This window comes from Loxodonta africana, chromosome 24 (assembly GCF_030014295.1).
Source record: "Loxodonta africana isolate mLoxAfr1 chromosome 24, mLoxAfr1.hap2, whole genome shotgun sequence".
NCBI classification, from domain to species: Eukaryota; Metazoa; Chordata; class Mammalia; order Proboscidea; family Elephantidae; genus Loxodonta; species Loxodonta africana.
The window spans coordinates 53,037,033-53,053,358 of record NC_087365.1 but is presented as its reverse complement, the minus strand read 5'-3'; the positions used below and the strand labels follow the sequence as shown (position 1 = coordinate 53,053,358).

Genomic DNA, 16,326 nt, shown 5'->3' with positions numbered 1-16,326 from the left:
AAGGTGTCAATTCTTCTTCGGTCTTCCTTATTCATTGCCCAGCTTTCACATGCATATGATGCAATTGAAAATACCATGGTTTGGATCAGGTGCACCTTAGTCTTCAAGGTGACATCTTTGCTTTTCTACACTTTAAAGTTGTTGTTAGGTGCCATCAAGTCCATTTCGACTAATAGCAACCCCATGTGACAGAATAGGACTGACCCATAGGGTTTTCTTGCAGTAATTTTTATGAAAACAGATTGCCAGGTCTTTCTCCTGCAGATTAGCTTAACAGTTGCATCACCAGGGCTCCTTTCTGACAAAGGGTTTCCACATTTTCATTTCACACTGAGTCTTGAAAATTACATATCCAGCCCTGCCTCCATTGTTACTACTGATCACACCAGTTAACACTTGATAATGGTCTACATACACTTGGCCAGACAGCTGCTAGGTGCCCTGCCTGAATAAAATTCCTTAATCTGCCTGAATCACTCATATCCCTGGACCTCAGATTCTTCCGCCATAAAATGAGTGCAATCGTCATAGTCGTGGTGAGGTAGAATGGGTCGCTGTTGTGTGGCGTTTCTGGCCATGGTCTAACTCCCACTCAAGTGATTGGGCAGGACTGTGTGATAGGGTAATTGTGGCCCACCAAAGGGATTAGTCAGTTTTGCCACCTCATGGGCTTGAAATGAGCCACTCCAGAGCTGGGAAATGCAGAATCTCACCACCACCAAGGAAGAAGAGCTAGCATGTCCTTTTTTTTTGGACGAGGGATCCCTCACTGAGAAGCTCCTGGAACCAGAAGACCGAGAGAGAGAGCTGTAACATTGAAGACAGCAGGCCTGGCAGCAGGAGATGGCGTGGTGGCTTTCCCAGCCCACGGAGCAAGAAAGCTGAATGTCTTTGGGCAGAGGATGAGGGCCAGAGAGAGGCGTGCCTATAAACATGGCTGGGAAGAGTCTGTCCAGAAGGAAGAACTGTATCCTGAATGTTCCTGAGCCTAAATTGTAACTGTTACTGTCTGTGAGTTCTGTGTGGTCATTGCAATGAATTATCAAACTCAGTAGAGAAGTTGAGATTGCCATGGGAGGGACGGTTGGTGTCAGAATTGGTAAAGATGGCAGAGAAAGGAGGCATGTCTGACCTCTGCCTCTTAGGAATCAGACTTGGCTGTTGGTCTTGATTCTTCCCCCTTGTGAAGTTAGAGGAGGTCAGATGCTGCCCCCACACCATTTTCGTACACGGAGTGGACATTAATGAGATAGATGGATGCAAAAGGCTTTGCTAAGAGTAAAAATCCTTTGCCATTGAGTCAATTCCAACTCATAGCGACCCTATAGGATAGAGCAGAACTGCCCCATAGGGTTTCTTAGGCTGTAATCTTTATGAGAGCAGATTGCTAGGTCTTTTCTCCTTTGGAGCAGCTGATGGGTTTGAACCACTGAACCACTGATCTTTCAGTTAGCAGCTGAGCACTTAACCACTGCACTGCCGGGGCTCCTTTGAAGAGTAAAGGGCCATGCAAATGGCGGTTATCATCCTGAATAATTTAAAAGTAAACAAGCCAAATCAGCTAGTATTCTTCCGGCACCTACTGTGTGGTAGAGCACTTGCCAACCTGATTTTGCAGTATGTTAGGAGCTGTGGAGGAGTCCCTGGGTGGTAAACAGTTAACACGCTCAGCTGCTAGCTGAAAGATTAGCGGTTCGAGTCTACCCAGCGGTGCCTTGGAAGAAAGTCTTGACAATCTACTTTCAGAAAATAAGCCACTGAAATCCCTATGGATTGTAGTTCTACTCTGACACACATGGGGTCGCCATGAGTCAGAGTCAACTGGACTGCAGCTGGTTAGGAGTCGGGGATACAACACCAAACACAAAGAAGCTCTCCATCAAGCCAGCCAGCAGAGACTGAAGAGGCCAAGTAGCTTGCTCACAGGTGCACAGCTGGTAAGTATGGGTCAAGATTTGACCCTCTGTCTGAACCCAGAGCCAGAGTTCAAGCTCTTGCACCTCCAGGCCAGACTGCCCTGTGGTTTATGTTGGCACAATGTTGTGTGTGTGGTTGCTGCTGAATAATTTAGGTTTATTTCCTTCCAGATTTAGATGCACACCACTCAGCTGGAATCTAGTTCACAGCACCTAATTATGGTACGTCCTATTTGTGAATTCAGCATTTATTTAGATAGTATTTCTGCCCCTTAAATGTTGCTTTCTGAAAGGTCCTTCTCTGGCTCTCCCTCTTTCTCTTTTAGCTGCCTTGGCTATTCTTTCATAGCAAGGATCATGCTCTGTAATTTTATATTTATTTGTAGGATTCTGTTCAGTAATGATGGATCCAACGAGGGTAGGTTGGGGCCTCTTTTGCTCGCCCAACAAGTATTCACGATGGATGATTGGCTGAGTATAGTAATGAATAAACCACAAAAATTACCAGTTTGTAAACTTGTGTTTCTCCTGAATGCTTTGTCAGTAACACTCAACATTGCAATGTATCAGATTTCCCTTTTTGCACTGGCTGTTAGGAGGCTCAAAGCCAAATCTGTGACCCCTTCATAGCAAGTCGGTAAATCAACATGCACATTCATTTCTGATCCAGGTCCCATTTTATGTACCCACCCTTGTTTTTTCTGTCTTCTCTTGCTTTATTTTAGTGTATGCTTTCACGCTGTATGGCACATGTCCTATGAAAACACTTTAATAAAAATTCTTCCTGGAATTAGATAAATTATATAGGCTGCCTTGAATTTCTGGCCGGCTGAGAAAAAGAATGCCCTTCCCAAATGATTCTCGTGAAAAGTGAGCTTCTTGGATCAAGTAGACACAAGAGACTATGTTGGCATCTCCTGTCTGGAGGGGAGGTGGAAGGGTGGAGGGGGTCAGAAGCTGGCCGAATGGACTAGAAAAGAGAGAGTGGAGGGAATGAGTATACTATCTCATTAAGGGGAGAATAATTAGGAGTATATAGCAAGGTGTGTATAAATTTTTGTATGAGAGACTGACTTGATTTGTAAACTTTCTCTTAAAGCACAATAAAAATTAAAAAAAAAGACACCTGGGGAAGAAAAAAACAAAACCACAATGTACTAGATGAAAATACAGAGAAATATGTACCTAACCTTGGTATGGGTAGGAATTTCTGACCATGATGCTAAAGGCAGAAATCATAAATTAGTAGATCAGCATATTGTAGTAACATAAAAAATTGGAGTTGCACACAAAAAATACCAGCGCAAAATTAAATGTCAGAAGAAGTCTTAGAAAATGTGCAATGCCTGCGATAGGTACAGAGTTACTCTTCTCGATGTAATGGTTTCTTATATCTCTGTAAGAAAAATACGAGCACACTCTATAGAAAAAGGGACAAAACTTATAAATTGGAAAGTCACAGAGGAAATACAAATGACCAAAAACATATAAAAATACTTTACCTAAAAAATGTCATACCCTGTCTCCAGAGCAGTAAGCCACCCCCCAGTCGCCTGTTCTCCGGTGTCACTTTGGGAGTGATGTTTACATGATTAGGGCCGCGCAGTGGGCCAGACGCCACTTCCTTCCAACTACGTGGCTAGGCGGTGGTGGCGGCGGTGTTCGGAAATACATGAAGGTGAAAAGGCAGACAGAACTGCAGAATCCTACAGAACATGTTTTCCCACCTCAGACCGTGACCCACAGTTACTGGGGAGGGGACTAGTCATTCAGGTCAACAGGTGCAGCGTGGGGGGTGAGGGGCCCTTGACAGGATGCTTGGAGTGCCAGGGAGGCACTAGCCCAGAGAAATCAGGTGCTCGGTGTGGATTGGAGAGGTGAGGGCCGTCTCTGCAGCCAGGAAGAGCACCTATTTCTATAGGACTGGCAGCGGCCAGGGAGAGGACTCCACCCCAGCTTGTGTTTGCCCTGCTCTGTGTATTCAGCCAGCAGGCTACAGACAAGGAAGCAAAGGGCAGGGAGCTGGGCTCAGCCGACAGACTGGCACTGGGCAGCACCAGCTGGAGACGCAGAACCCTGAACAGCAGCAGCTCAGGCACTAGGGGACTGAAGACTTTCCAACCAGGGGCCCAACAGGTAAGCCGTTCCAGGCTCTTCAAGCAGGACGGGAGGGTGTGTTGTTTGGGGGTAGGCAGTGAAATTCAGAGGCTATGGGTCAGAGACAAGTGAGTTGGACCCCAGCTCTGCCATTGACTCCTTGTATGATCTTGGGTGTGTGTGAGCCTCAGTTTTGTCATCTGTGAAGTGGAGCCAAAGACAGCACTTACTTAAAGGGGCTTTACAAGGATGAAGCCACTGTGTGTGCAGTGTCAGGTATACAAAGCAGAATAAATGGTTCTGATATGCATGGAGCCATTGAGGGTCATCCCAGCTGTGGGAATTGGGGGGCAGTTGACTAACGAGGGGCATGCTGTCTGATGTGGGGACCACTGTCAGAGCAAGAATCCCCCATCATCAAGCTGACTTTGGTCTGAGCCTCTGGGTATTGTCTAAGGAAGTGGAGGAGGCAAGGAAAAGGACTAGTGAGTGCCTTCTGTGAATCTGACTCTTTACATAAATTATTTAACGTTCAAAACTACCCTTTGGGGTAGGGACTGGATTCAGATCCTGGTTGCACAGCAATGCCCATAAGTTATGTTGTCCTCCAAACCCCATTTTCTGCCTCTGAAGACTCGCAATGATTGGAGGGTGGATGCCCTGAATGGCACAAATGGTTAACCGTCTGACTACTAATTGAAAATTTTGGCTGTTCAAATCCACCCAGAGGCACCACAGAAGACAGGTTTGGTAATCTGCTTTCAAAGGGTCACAGCCTTGAAAACCCTATGAAGTGCAGTTTTGTTCTGTGCACATGGTGTCACTGTGAGGTGGGATCGATTTAACCCCAACGGGTTGTATTTCTTTTTTTTTTTTTTTTTTTGGCCCTGTAGCGAGACTTCAGGATTCCAGGCTCAGGCCACCACAAGCCCTGTGCCTAACTGGGTGGCCTGGGGCAAGCTTCTTAGCCTCTCTGGGCTTCAGTCTCCTTATCTGTAAAATAATAGTACCAAGGTCAAAGTGATGTTCCCGAGGGCTGAGAGGACTAATGCTCACGAACACCTATGCACTCCATAAATATTAGTTGCTGTTGTTATAACCGAAAGGTCAGCAGTTTGAACCCACCAGCTGCTCCCAGGAGAAAGATGTGTCTACTCTTGTAAAGATTTACAGCCTTGGAAACCCTATGGGGCAGTTCTACTCTGTCTTATAGGGTGGCTGTAAGTCAGAATTAACTTGACAGCAATGGGCTTGGTTGTTACAACATCACCTTCATTTTACAATTAGGAAAACGAGACTGGTGGAGAGAGGGGGTGTTTGTGGAACTCATTCCAAGGTCTCACAGAAACTAAGTTGTGAAACTGGATTCAATCAAGGCTGGGATGTGGGTGAGGCAAGTAAGGCACGCACCTTGGGTGCAAAATTAAGGGGATGCCAAAAAGCTCGGAAATCAAAAGAAATTATATTTTAATGCAATATTTAAAAAAATTAATGCCGAAACATCCACCATGAACAAAATACCAGCATTTTAAGTAAAGATAGGATCACTAATGGCATTCATTGTTATTGTTTCTATGTTGCAATTAAAATGTTATTTGCCTGGTGACTGAGTTTTTTGTGTCTCCTGAGGTGAGTGCCTCGCCCTGGCCTCACCCACCTCACCTTAATCTCAGCCCTCCTATGGTTGCATTGGCTTCAGGGCCTGGGGCCTGTACCATGCATTCTCCCTAAATAAAAGACAAGAGAGGGGGCATTCTCAAGCAGTTTTTATTTTAAGGGGGTGGAGAAGGCCAACCAGTGCCCTAAATAGCAAAGGATTCTTTTTTCCTCAAGAGTTCTGAAACCCTGGAAAGGGCTGTCATCTTAGGAAAAGGCACGTGCTCAGGCCTAGCTGGTTGATGATGGCAAGTGACGCCCAGGGAGGGGGCTTGAGAGACTTCAGGGGGTGCTGACTATTGTGCACCACGCCAATGTATCCGTCCTGCTCGAGTGCTAAACATCTGCTCCTTGTCACGGGGTCAGTAGATCCCCTTGCCTTGGCCAAGAGCTGTGTGGTGAAGTGGGTGAGGCTTTGAGTGTTGGAGTCACGTGGCCCCGGGCTGGAACCCTAGCTCTGCCTCTTCAGCTTTCTGATCTGGGGATGGCTACTTTTCTTTATCTATTTAATCAACAAATGTGAATTGAAAACTCACAGTGTGCAAGCAAGGCACTCAAGGTTCCTGCCCTCATGGAGTTTGCCTTCTAGGGGTAAAGGGATTATATCGCTAAGTCTCAGTTTCCTTATCTGTGTAATGGGGGAGTAATGGACTGCTGGATAGCAGCGGGTCTGGGTTTTTTGCTTGTTTGTTTGGTGAGGCTGACAGGAGACAATGGATGGAAAGTGCCCAGGGCCAGGACTAGGGTGAGGAAGACAGGAGGATGAGGGACAAAATGTAGGGAGGCATCCTTCTCAGTGCTGGCCCTGCGTGACCTCAGGAGTGAGGCCTTCTCATAGTCTGCACGTGGGGGCCTCTCTTGCCTCACCCTAGGTCAGGCTCTGCCTGGCACATAGTGGGACTTCAATAAATGCCACCAGCTATCATCAGCTTAAAGATGTCTGGTGCAGTACTAAGAATAAGATGTTGTGCTGTTCTTAGGCACTGTCGAGTGGATTCCAGCTCGTCGTGACCCCAGGTGACAGAATACAACTACCCCATAGAGTTTCCTAGGGTGTAATCTTTACAGGAGCCAATCGCCAGGTCTTTCTCCCACAGAGCCACTGGGTGGGTTCAAACACCCAACCTTTCAGTTAGCAGCCAAACGCTTAACCACTGCATCACCAGTGCTCCTTAAGAATAAGGCAAAAGGCGCTAAGCCTTCTAGGAACATCAACCATTTATGCAAACACAATGGAAGCATTCCAGTGGCAACATATCCATTACCAAGTGTTCCTGAAACACCCAGCACCATGTCAGTAAAATACCCTGCACCCTGCCCCTGGGCCCGCACAGTCCCACACCAGGGTGCAGGGCTTGGGGAGCACACTGAGGGCTGGATTCTAGTCCCCGGGTCCCCCTTGTGCAGCAAGCAGCCTGTACTCCTGGATGTGGTTGCCCTGATCACACCTAGCATGTTCCTTGACCTGTGACAGCAAACAGAGGGAGGTGTGGGAGTATGGGACCTGGCGGAGCGGTCCGTTCTCTTTACTCATCCGTGCACCAGCCTTGCCTTTGGGAGGCAGAGGGCTTGTCCGGCCGGGTGTGCCAGCCTGACCATGTTGGCATTGCCCACAGCTGGGGGGTGAAGCGGGCCCACATTCCATTGCATTGATCGAAGGTGTTCCTTGTTTACTCAGTGACTAGTTTTGTCACCCTTCCACCCTTCGAGGACCTCCCCCTTCCATTTGACAGCCATTTAACCACCTGCTGGGAAGAAGCAGCAGACCTGCTCTTACTGCCCCACCAGCTTGCACCGTGTTTGGTGTTTGGCTGGTCCACAAGGAGGGCTTACTGTTAACTTGTGGCTAAGGGGAGGCTATAGTGAGGCACCATGGAGATCAGTCATGGTATAAAAACTCCATGGATTGGAACTCAGAGCTGCTGGGATGCTGACACCAGAACAGAAAGAAATAGTAATAACTAGCGTTTACCATTGTAACTCCTGCCACGCCCTTGTGCTGAGCTGTTACACCGATTGTCTATGGTTATTTAATTTTGCATTCCTCACTTTAGATCACACCATCTTTCTTGACAAGTGCCAGGCTCCATGCTCAGTGCCTCTGATACCTGCCTCATGAAACCCTCCTCACAATACCATGGTGTATCCCACATTTTACCCAAAAAGAGAAAAGTATGCAGAGAGGAGAAGTGTCTTGTCCAAAGCCACGTGACTCATGAGATTTGCGCCAGTTCTGGAGCCCCTGGGGGATGCAGGTGATTAATGCTGCTAACCCAAAGGTTGGAGGTTTGAGCCCACCCAGAGGTGCCTTGGAAGAAAGGCCTGGTAATCTACTTTTGAAAAATCAGCCATTGAAAACCCTATGGACCACGGTTCTACTCTGGCACACATGGGTTGCCATGAGTCAGTCGATTCGATGGCAACTGGTTTTTTGGTTTTTGTTCTTTTTGTCTCACCCCAGAGCTCTTTTTCTTGAGAGGCAGCGAGAGGGTGTCCCAGCAAAGAAGGAGAGTGTAATTGCTCCTGACTCAGGCAGCCTTTCCTCCCTCCCTCCCGTGGGGCATGCGTGCCTTAACTTCTAAACAGCCAACCGGAAAGGCTGGGGCATCTAAGAACTAGCAAGCCATGTTGGTGGAGAGCTGGAGACTCAATGATTTTCTCTTGATTTGCAGGTTGACAAATTTGTGGGCCCCCAAAGGAGTGCCCTGGAAGATCGGTGGGCCCTGAAAGTGGAGGCCTGCCTTCCATCCAAGAAGGCTTGGAGAGCTGAGCCTGGTTCTCTGTATCGGGGCAAGCAGTACCCGGGAGAAACCTGACTCAGGAAGATACTCAGCCCTGAAATATCAGTAACAGTATCTCAGGCTCAGCTGCCCATGGGAGTCACCCAGGGATCTCGAAAACACAGTGATGCCCAGACCCCATCCTAGAAAGTCGATGTGCTTGGTCTGGACTTTGGCCTGGGCAGGGGCTGGGGTTAAAGTCTCCCCAGGTGATTCTGACCTGCAGCCAAGTTTGAGGACTAACGCTCAGGGACGTAGGTAAGAGGAGGAAAAGTAAAGGGACAACCTTCTCTGAAGGAGCCCCAGCAAATGACGTAATTCAAGGTCCCAGAGCAACAAGGCTCAAACACGTGTCCAATGTCAAAAACAAAGCTCCCTGCCACGTGGTGACTGAGGTTTAATGTCAAGTAAGGTCATAAAACCAAAACAACCAACGCCACGGGTTCATAAAAGAAAGGGCATCTCAACATCACACACACACACACTTTTTTTTTCCTAAAATGAAAGCCAGCTTTTCCAATAGAATAAGTTTATCTTAATGAAAAAAAAAATTTTTTTTCCTCTTTTACTGGGAACTGCAGAAAACGTCTTCGTAGACAGGAATTATTGTCTGAACTTCCTTGACCCTCAGTTTTGCCATCTGTAAAATGGGGATAACAAGAGTCCCCAACTCTGAGAGTTCTTGGGAGGCTTTTAGTGTGGCCAACTTCTCCCGTTTTGCCCAGGATTTTCTCAGTTTTACCACTGAAAGTCCACTTCCTGGAGCCTCCTCATTCCCAGGAAAATCTGGACAGATGGTCACCATCACCATGTTTTCCAAACACACTCAATCATGAGCATCACCTGGGCAGGTGCTAAAAGAGGGTGGTGTGCCCCAGAAGTGCTGCCACATTCCTCAGTTGATTCTCACTATCGGGCAACTTTGAGGAAGACTGACTCAAAATAGTGATGATAATCCTAGTCACCGCTAACACTTGCATCATGCTTCTCATGTGTCAAAACCTGTCCGTGGCAAGTTACAGATGTTAACTTACTTAATTCTCACAACAGCCCCTTGAGCTGAGTACTGTTATCATCCCCACTGTACAGAAGAGGAAACTGAGGCCCAGCGAGGCTCAGTAACTTGCCCAGAGTCACTCATTCAGTACTTGTCTGAGCAGGGATTCCAAACCCAGCAAGTTTGTCTCCAGAGCCCACATTCTTGTATGTAGATTGTTCTGGATAGGGCTGGCACAGTCCTGATACATGGTAGATACAATTATAGTTATTATTTTATGAGTTGCAGTATCTTTGGGCATTGACAGACTTGCCATCATCTTGCCAACATTTGATGGGGGATTTAATTGCAAAACATAAAAGCTCTCCTTTTGGCTTACCCATAGCCCTGGTGGTGCAGTGGCTAAGAGCTTTGCTGCCAGCCAAAAGGTCAGCAACTCAAATCCACCAGGTGCTCCTTGGAAACCCTATAGGGCAGTTACAGGTTTGGTTTGGTTGGCCTCTCCAGTCATTCTGACCCAGCCCTGGTAGGCTGAAGGTCCCTGGGTGGTGAAAGTGGTTTGTGACCAGTTACTAACCTAAAGGTTGGCTGTTTGAAGCCACCCAGCAGTTCTGTGGGAGAAAGTCCTGATGATCTGTTTCCATAAAGATTACAGCCAAGAAAATCCTGTGGAGCACAGTTCTACCCTGTAACACATGGGGTCACCGGGAGTCAGAACTGACTCCACTGCAGTGGAGTCTGGTGCCAAAAAACAAACCATTTGCCACTGATTCTGACTCATAGTGACCCTGTACGACAGAGTAGAACTGCCCCATACAGTTTCCAAGGCCGTAAATCTTTATGGGAGCAGACTGCCACATCTTTCTCCCATGGAGCAGTTGGTGGGTTTGAACCACCAACCTTTGGGTTAGCAGTGGAGCACTTAACGACTGCACCGCCGGGGTTTCCATGGGGTCTGGTAAAAACAAAAAAACCAAACCTATTGCCTTCGAGTCCATTCCGACTGATAGCGACACTATAGGGCGTAGTAGAACTGCTCCATTTGCTTTCAAGGAGCGCCTGGTGTATTCGAACTGCGACCTTTTGGTTAGCAGCCATAGCTCTTAACCACTACGCCACCAAGTTTGCTATGGGGTCTGATACCAAAGCAAACAAAACCCACTGCCATCGAGTCGATTCCATGGGGTCTGGTAGGCTAAATTCATTTCTGGTGGTACCGACGTTGGCCAATAGGTGGCAGTAACCTTTTTACTTTCGTTCCATGTAAACCCTGCTATGTGTTTGAAAACTTGGATGAGACAGGAGCAGTCTCATAACAGATGCGTTTTAATTGCTGCTGGGAAAGCAGTAGTATCTGAACCCAGATGATCCCCGCCAGAGACGCGTGGCTGGATTTTCCATCTTTTAGCCCATTTGGCACAACGTAAAATGTACTGTGATCAGGATCACCTAACCCCAGTTCGTCTCTCTCCTGCCTGCACAGGTCACACACCTTGGAGCTAAATTCAGTCCAACCTGGGAGCTACTTTCAAGAAAAAACTTTTGAAGATATTTCATAGCCTCAAACATTTTTATTGAAAGTAGCTCCTAGATTGGGTTGGACTTAAACTGAAAAACAGGAGCTTAATAAAAAGTTTGTAAACTCTGTGTGAAATATTAATTTTTAAATTTTTTGAAAACTGAATTTAGATAAAGACATCATCTGCACGTGTGCAAATAGTGCTTGGTACTGAAAACTTGCTAAGTAACTGTTACTATCACCTCTGTCATATTGCAAGGCTTTCAAGGGGTCAGTGATGACACAGGTCATGTGCCCAGCTGAGTGCCAGGCATGCAAGAGGGAGTTATCGATGATTATTCAATCCGTGCAACTAATAAATAATAAGTGAACTCCCAATAAAGGCAAAGCATAGGAGATACAGTGGCGGGTAAAGGCAGGCACAGCCCCTGGCCTCCTGGTGCTTACAGTTAATTGGGGAAGGAAGGCGTAAGTTAAATATCCTGTTTCGCCCTGCAGGTCTGGGGCAGATGTTACTTCTTCCCAGAACCACCCTGCCTAGAGCTGCCACGCCCTGCCGTCTGTCATCCCCACCCCAACTCATGTTACTTTGATTTATAGCAAAAAGCACTATATGTTTTTAACACATGCTTAAGAGTCCTTCTTTTCTTTTTATATATCACGTACTGAGTCATACATTATTCTAACCACTTTGCAAGCATTAACTCATTGGATCCTTGTAGCAGTCCTCTGGGGCACAGAGAGGTTAAATAACTCTTCCAAGGGTGCACAGCTATAAAGGGCAGAGGGAGGATTCAGACTCAGGCGGTCTTGCTTCAGGCTCTAACCACTGTGCATGCTGCCTTGAACTATTGAAAATGGCCTTGTTTGTGGGTTTATTGTTTGTCTGCCCACCAGATTTCAGCTCTGTGAAGTCATGAGACCTTGTCTGTTTAATTCACTGCTATAACTTCAGTGCCTGGCAAAGCTGGTGCCCAGTATATATTTGTTGAGTGAATGAATGAAAAACATACTCAAGCAGATACAGTAAAATCCGGAAAAGCAGGACTTAAGTAAGGCCAAAACCTGTCAGAGGAAACCCGTTGCGTCAAGTTGATTTCAATTCATAGTGGCCCTACAGGACAGAATAAAACGGCCCCACACGGTTTCCAGAGTGGCTGATGATTCAAACTGCCGACGTTTTGGTTAGCAGCCGAATACTTAACCACTGCACCACCAGGGCTCCCTGGCAAAAGACTAATCGAACCATCTAGTAGCTGGTTCCCTCAAAGTTTCCCTCAGGATAGCTGGTGCTCTTGCACGGTAAAACCCATGCAGTTTTATCTGATAAAGCAAATGATATAGAGGGCTTGGGGCCGAAACAATCACAGCCTGTTCTCAAACTTTAAAAGGGTAAGAAGCCCAGCTGGCTGGCGTAGTATGTGAGGGTCTAGTGGGCCGCTTTTGAGTTTTCAGAGAAGGAACACTCAAATATTTTTCACTAAAAAGGGTAATAGAAAAGTGGTAAGATTGCACTCTGTCAGAGGCGGAGAACTTTCAAGACCAAGTAGAACGAGGCAGGCCTGTCGCGTTCCAGCTCCCCCAGGTTTCACTGTAGATATTTACAAGTAGTACTAAGTGCTATGAAAAAAAAAAATGCCAGTGCTGTGGAGGTTTTCGCAGGGAGAACTAATTTAGTTTTTAGCTTTAAGAAACCTAAGAATTACAAGCATTGTTTTGTAATTATCCTCGCTCTAAGACTCCGTGATGTAATAGCCGTGACTTCAGCCGAGGGGGAAGAAACGTCGTCTGTACCGAATACCCTTTGCATGGTGATGAATATCCTCCCCCAGCAATGAAGTGCAATTGAAAATTGGGGCTGCAGTTGACTTTGATTCTGTTGCCAGTGCAAGCTCCAAATCCCAATCATTCCCCAAGACAAATACACACTGTCCCCCCTGGGCTTGTGACAATACTACCCGCTCGAATGGCTTGTTGGGTCTCTCTCTGCACCTTAGCTTTCCGCTAGAAGGAAGACTTCTGTTACTCGGTTTCAGGTTTTGATTTCTCTCTCTTTCTCTACTACAGCAACAATGGGTAACGAAATGAGTGTCCCACAAAGGGTTGAAGACCCAGAGGACGAATCGGAGACAGCCACTAACCAGGTAGCAATTACAGTCCCAGGAGCCTTAGCTATCAGCAGGTGTCATCCTAGATGACAGAGAATAAGCTGCCCACGGGCGCCCATCACCCAGGGCCAGTCGGTGATGGGCTGGTATTTCCATGGGCTTGTGCGGTTAGATTCCAGCCCCTGGAATCCATCGAGGAGCTTGTTAGCAATGCGGGTTCTGAGGTGCCACCTCACACTCACTGAATCAGAAATGGCAGGGGTGTGAGTCTCTGGAGCAGTGGCTTCACTACCGCCACAGGTGATTCCGGTGAAGCAATTTGTTGCCTGCTGCCAGGCGGCTTTAGGCCAGTGGTTCTCAGCCGGCTGTGATTTTGCCCCTCCCAGAGGGCATTTGGCAATATTTGGAGACATTTTTTGGTTGTTATGACTTGTGAGGTGGGGTACTCCCAGCACCTAGTGGGTGGAGGCCAGGTGCTGCTAAACATCCTACAATGCACAGATAGCCCCCACCCCAGAGAATCATCTGGTCCCAAGTGACAATACTGGGTTGAGAGTCTCCAGTCTAGAGTGGTAGTTCTCGGACTGAGCTGCCCCTAGACTCACCTGGGAAGCTTTAAAACATCCCCATGCCCAAGCCACAGGCAGACCGGTGAACCCAGGAGATGTGGGACCACCGGCAGGTGTCAGTATTTTCATAGCTCTCCAGCTATTGCAATGGGCAGCCAAGGTGGAGAACTACGTGGTTAGGAATCCCTCTTTTAGAAGATTGTACTCAGGGACCCAGACCAGGGAGACCGAAATAGGGCTTCTACAACCAAGTTGCAGAAAACTTAATTAAATCTCCTCCATCGGTACTTGTATCAGGGAGCCCTGATGGCACAGTGGTTAAAGCACTCTGCTGCCAACTGAATGGTCAGAGGTTCGAACTCATCAGCTGCTCCATGAGAGAAAGATGTGGCAGTCTGCTACCCTGAAGATTTACAGCCTTGGAAACCCTATGGAGCAGTTCTACTCTGTCTTATAGGGTCCTTATGAGTCAGAATCAACTCGACAGCAATGGCTTTTGGTACTTACGTAAGACAGTCCAGTTTAAGACTTGGAGCCTTGTTAAAACACGAAGATCCCTATATAAGGAAGATACAGTGAAACCTGCAAAAGCCAGAACTTGAGCTCAGTGTTATAGCCACTATGTCAGTCCATCCCATGGAAGGTCTTCCTCTTTTTTGATGACACTCTGCTTTACCAGGCATGATGTCCTTCTCCAGGGACTGGTCCCTTGTGATAACATGTCCTAAGTATGTGAGATGTAGTCTTGCCATCCTTGCTTCTAAGGAGCATTCTGATTGGACTTCTTCCAAGACAGATGTGTTTGTTCTGGCCGCCCCTGATATAGTCAGCATTCACAGAGGGTGTGGAGCGGGGGAAAAGGACAACAAACTTCTGTGTTTGACATTTTTGTTGGCTAAAGATGGGCCAGCAAACGTTGTGTGCACATGACAGAGGAGTGAGGTTAACCTCACAGGCTTCTGGATCAGTGAGTTAAAACTCTTGTTCTGTCATTTATTGGACAGATGCCCCATCAGGGCCTCAGTGTCCCATCTGTAAAATGGGATCGATCGTTACCTGCCTGTGGTTATGAGGGCTACGTGAGCTGACTGAAACATGAACAGTGGAGTGCCCTGAGGGTAATAGGAAGCCCGTTCGTGGAGTGGGTTATTTTGTTGTCCTCAGGTGTGACAGAAAGCCTACTCTTTTCTAGAAATGCAGTAGTTAGATTGTGTGACGCACCCTTGGGCCTTGAGGTAATCAGTTCTTCTGATTTTCCCAGAAGACTCCACTAATGCCACGTGTTATGTTTCAGGTGGCATCTAAGAACAATTGTGTCACCAACGGGGTGCCTGTGATTGTGTCAACGTGCACCATTCAACACTACGATGAAGGTCAGTCTGCACCGTGAAGTTCTGGGGCCTGGGTAGTGGGATGCTCATGGGGGAAAAGGGTCTGCTGGTCCAGGGAGAGATGAAGGCATACCCAGGCCCAAGCCCATGCGGAAAGCTCTCTTCTCTCCCACGTGTGTATGACAGCTGGGAGAGGCAGAGGATTTAAAGTGAGTGAATTAAAAGCCTGTGGAGCAAAAACATGAAGAGCTTGGGATTTGCAGTCAGAAAATGCTAGTTTAAAATCCCTGTTCTGCAACTGACTAGCTGTGTGACATAGAATAGGTCATTTCATGTTCCAAGCCTCAGTTTCCTCATCTACAGAGTGGGATAAGAATATCTACCTCAGAGAATTGCTGAGAGGATTTTGGGGGGCTGTTGTGTGCTATTGAGCCAATTCCGACTCCTAGCGACCCCGTGTGACAGTGTAGAACTGCCCCCTAGGGTTTCCTAGGCTGTAATACAGGATGGAGCTCTGATGGCGCAGTGGTTGAGAGCTCGGCTGCTAATCAAAACGTTGGTATTTCAGATCCACCACCACTCCTTGGAGACCCTGTGGGGGAGCTCTACTCTGTCCTATAGGGTTGCTATGAGTTGGAATCCACTTGACAGCAATGGGTTTGGCTTGGTTTGGTTCATCTTCATGGGAGCAGATCACTAGGTCTTTTCTCCTGAGAAGCCACTGGGTGTGTTTGAACTGCTGATCTTCCTGTTAGCAGCAGAGCACTTAACCACTGTGCTACCAGGCTCCTTGAGAGGATTAGGAGATATCATGCCTAGAGTATTTTGCCTAGTACCCAGCACTTACGAATTCCGCAGAATCTGGTAAAACGCACAAGACAACAGACATTGTCCTCCATGAGGGGAGTTTCACTTTATCCTGGAGTATAAGGCTGCAGGGTCGGTATGAGTTGGAATCAACTGGACGGCAACAGACTCACTTTTTAAAAAATTTTTTATAAAGCTATAAATTCAGTGTGTCAAAAGTGACCAGGCTCTACGATATGAAGAAAACATATAAATTATACAAATCAAAGCAGCATGGTGCAGGGATTAAGGGTAAGAACTCCGGGAGCAGACTGCTGGCTTCGCTACCTACTAGTTGTGTGACCTTGAGCAAGTTACTTAACCTCCCTGAACCTGTCTGTAAAGTGGGGATAATAGTACCTACAGAGTAGATATGAGCTATAATGAGAGCACATGTAACAGTGCCTGGTACGTAGTAATGAGCCCTGGGGGCACAGTGGTTAAGAGCTATGGTGAAGGAAGACACAGTGAAACCAGAAGGTCGGTAGTTCAAGTCCACCAGCTGCT

At 47.2% G+C, this 16,326-nt stretch overlaps 1 protein-coding gene across 1 annotated transcript in view; it reads left to right on the top strand.

Moving 5' to 3' along the window:
• Positions 1-12,409: 12,409 nt before the first annotated feature.
• The window catches only part of BCAS1 (brain enriched myelin associated protein 1), a 107,654-nt gene continuing 103,737 nt past the window's right edge, over positions 12,410-16,326 (top strand). The window contains exons 1-2 of the mRNA XM_064276230.1: positions 12,410-13,109; positions 14,937-15,015. Of these exons, the coding sequence (XP_064132300.1) occupies positions 13,038-13,109; positions 14,937-15,015 (151 nt within the window). The 5' untranslated portion in view covers positions 12,410-13,037. The remainder of the gene's footprint in view (positions 13,110-14,936; positions 15,016-16,326) is intronic.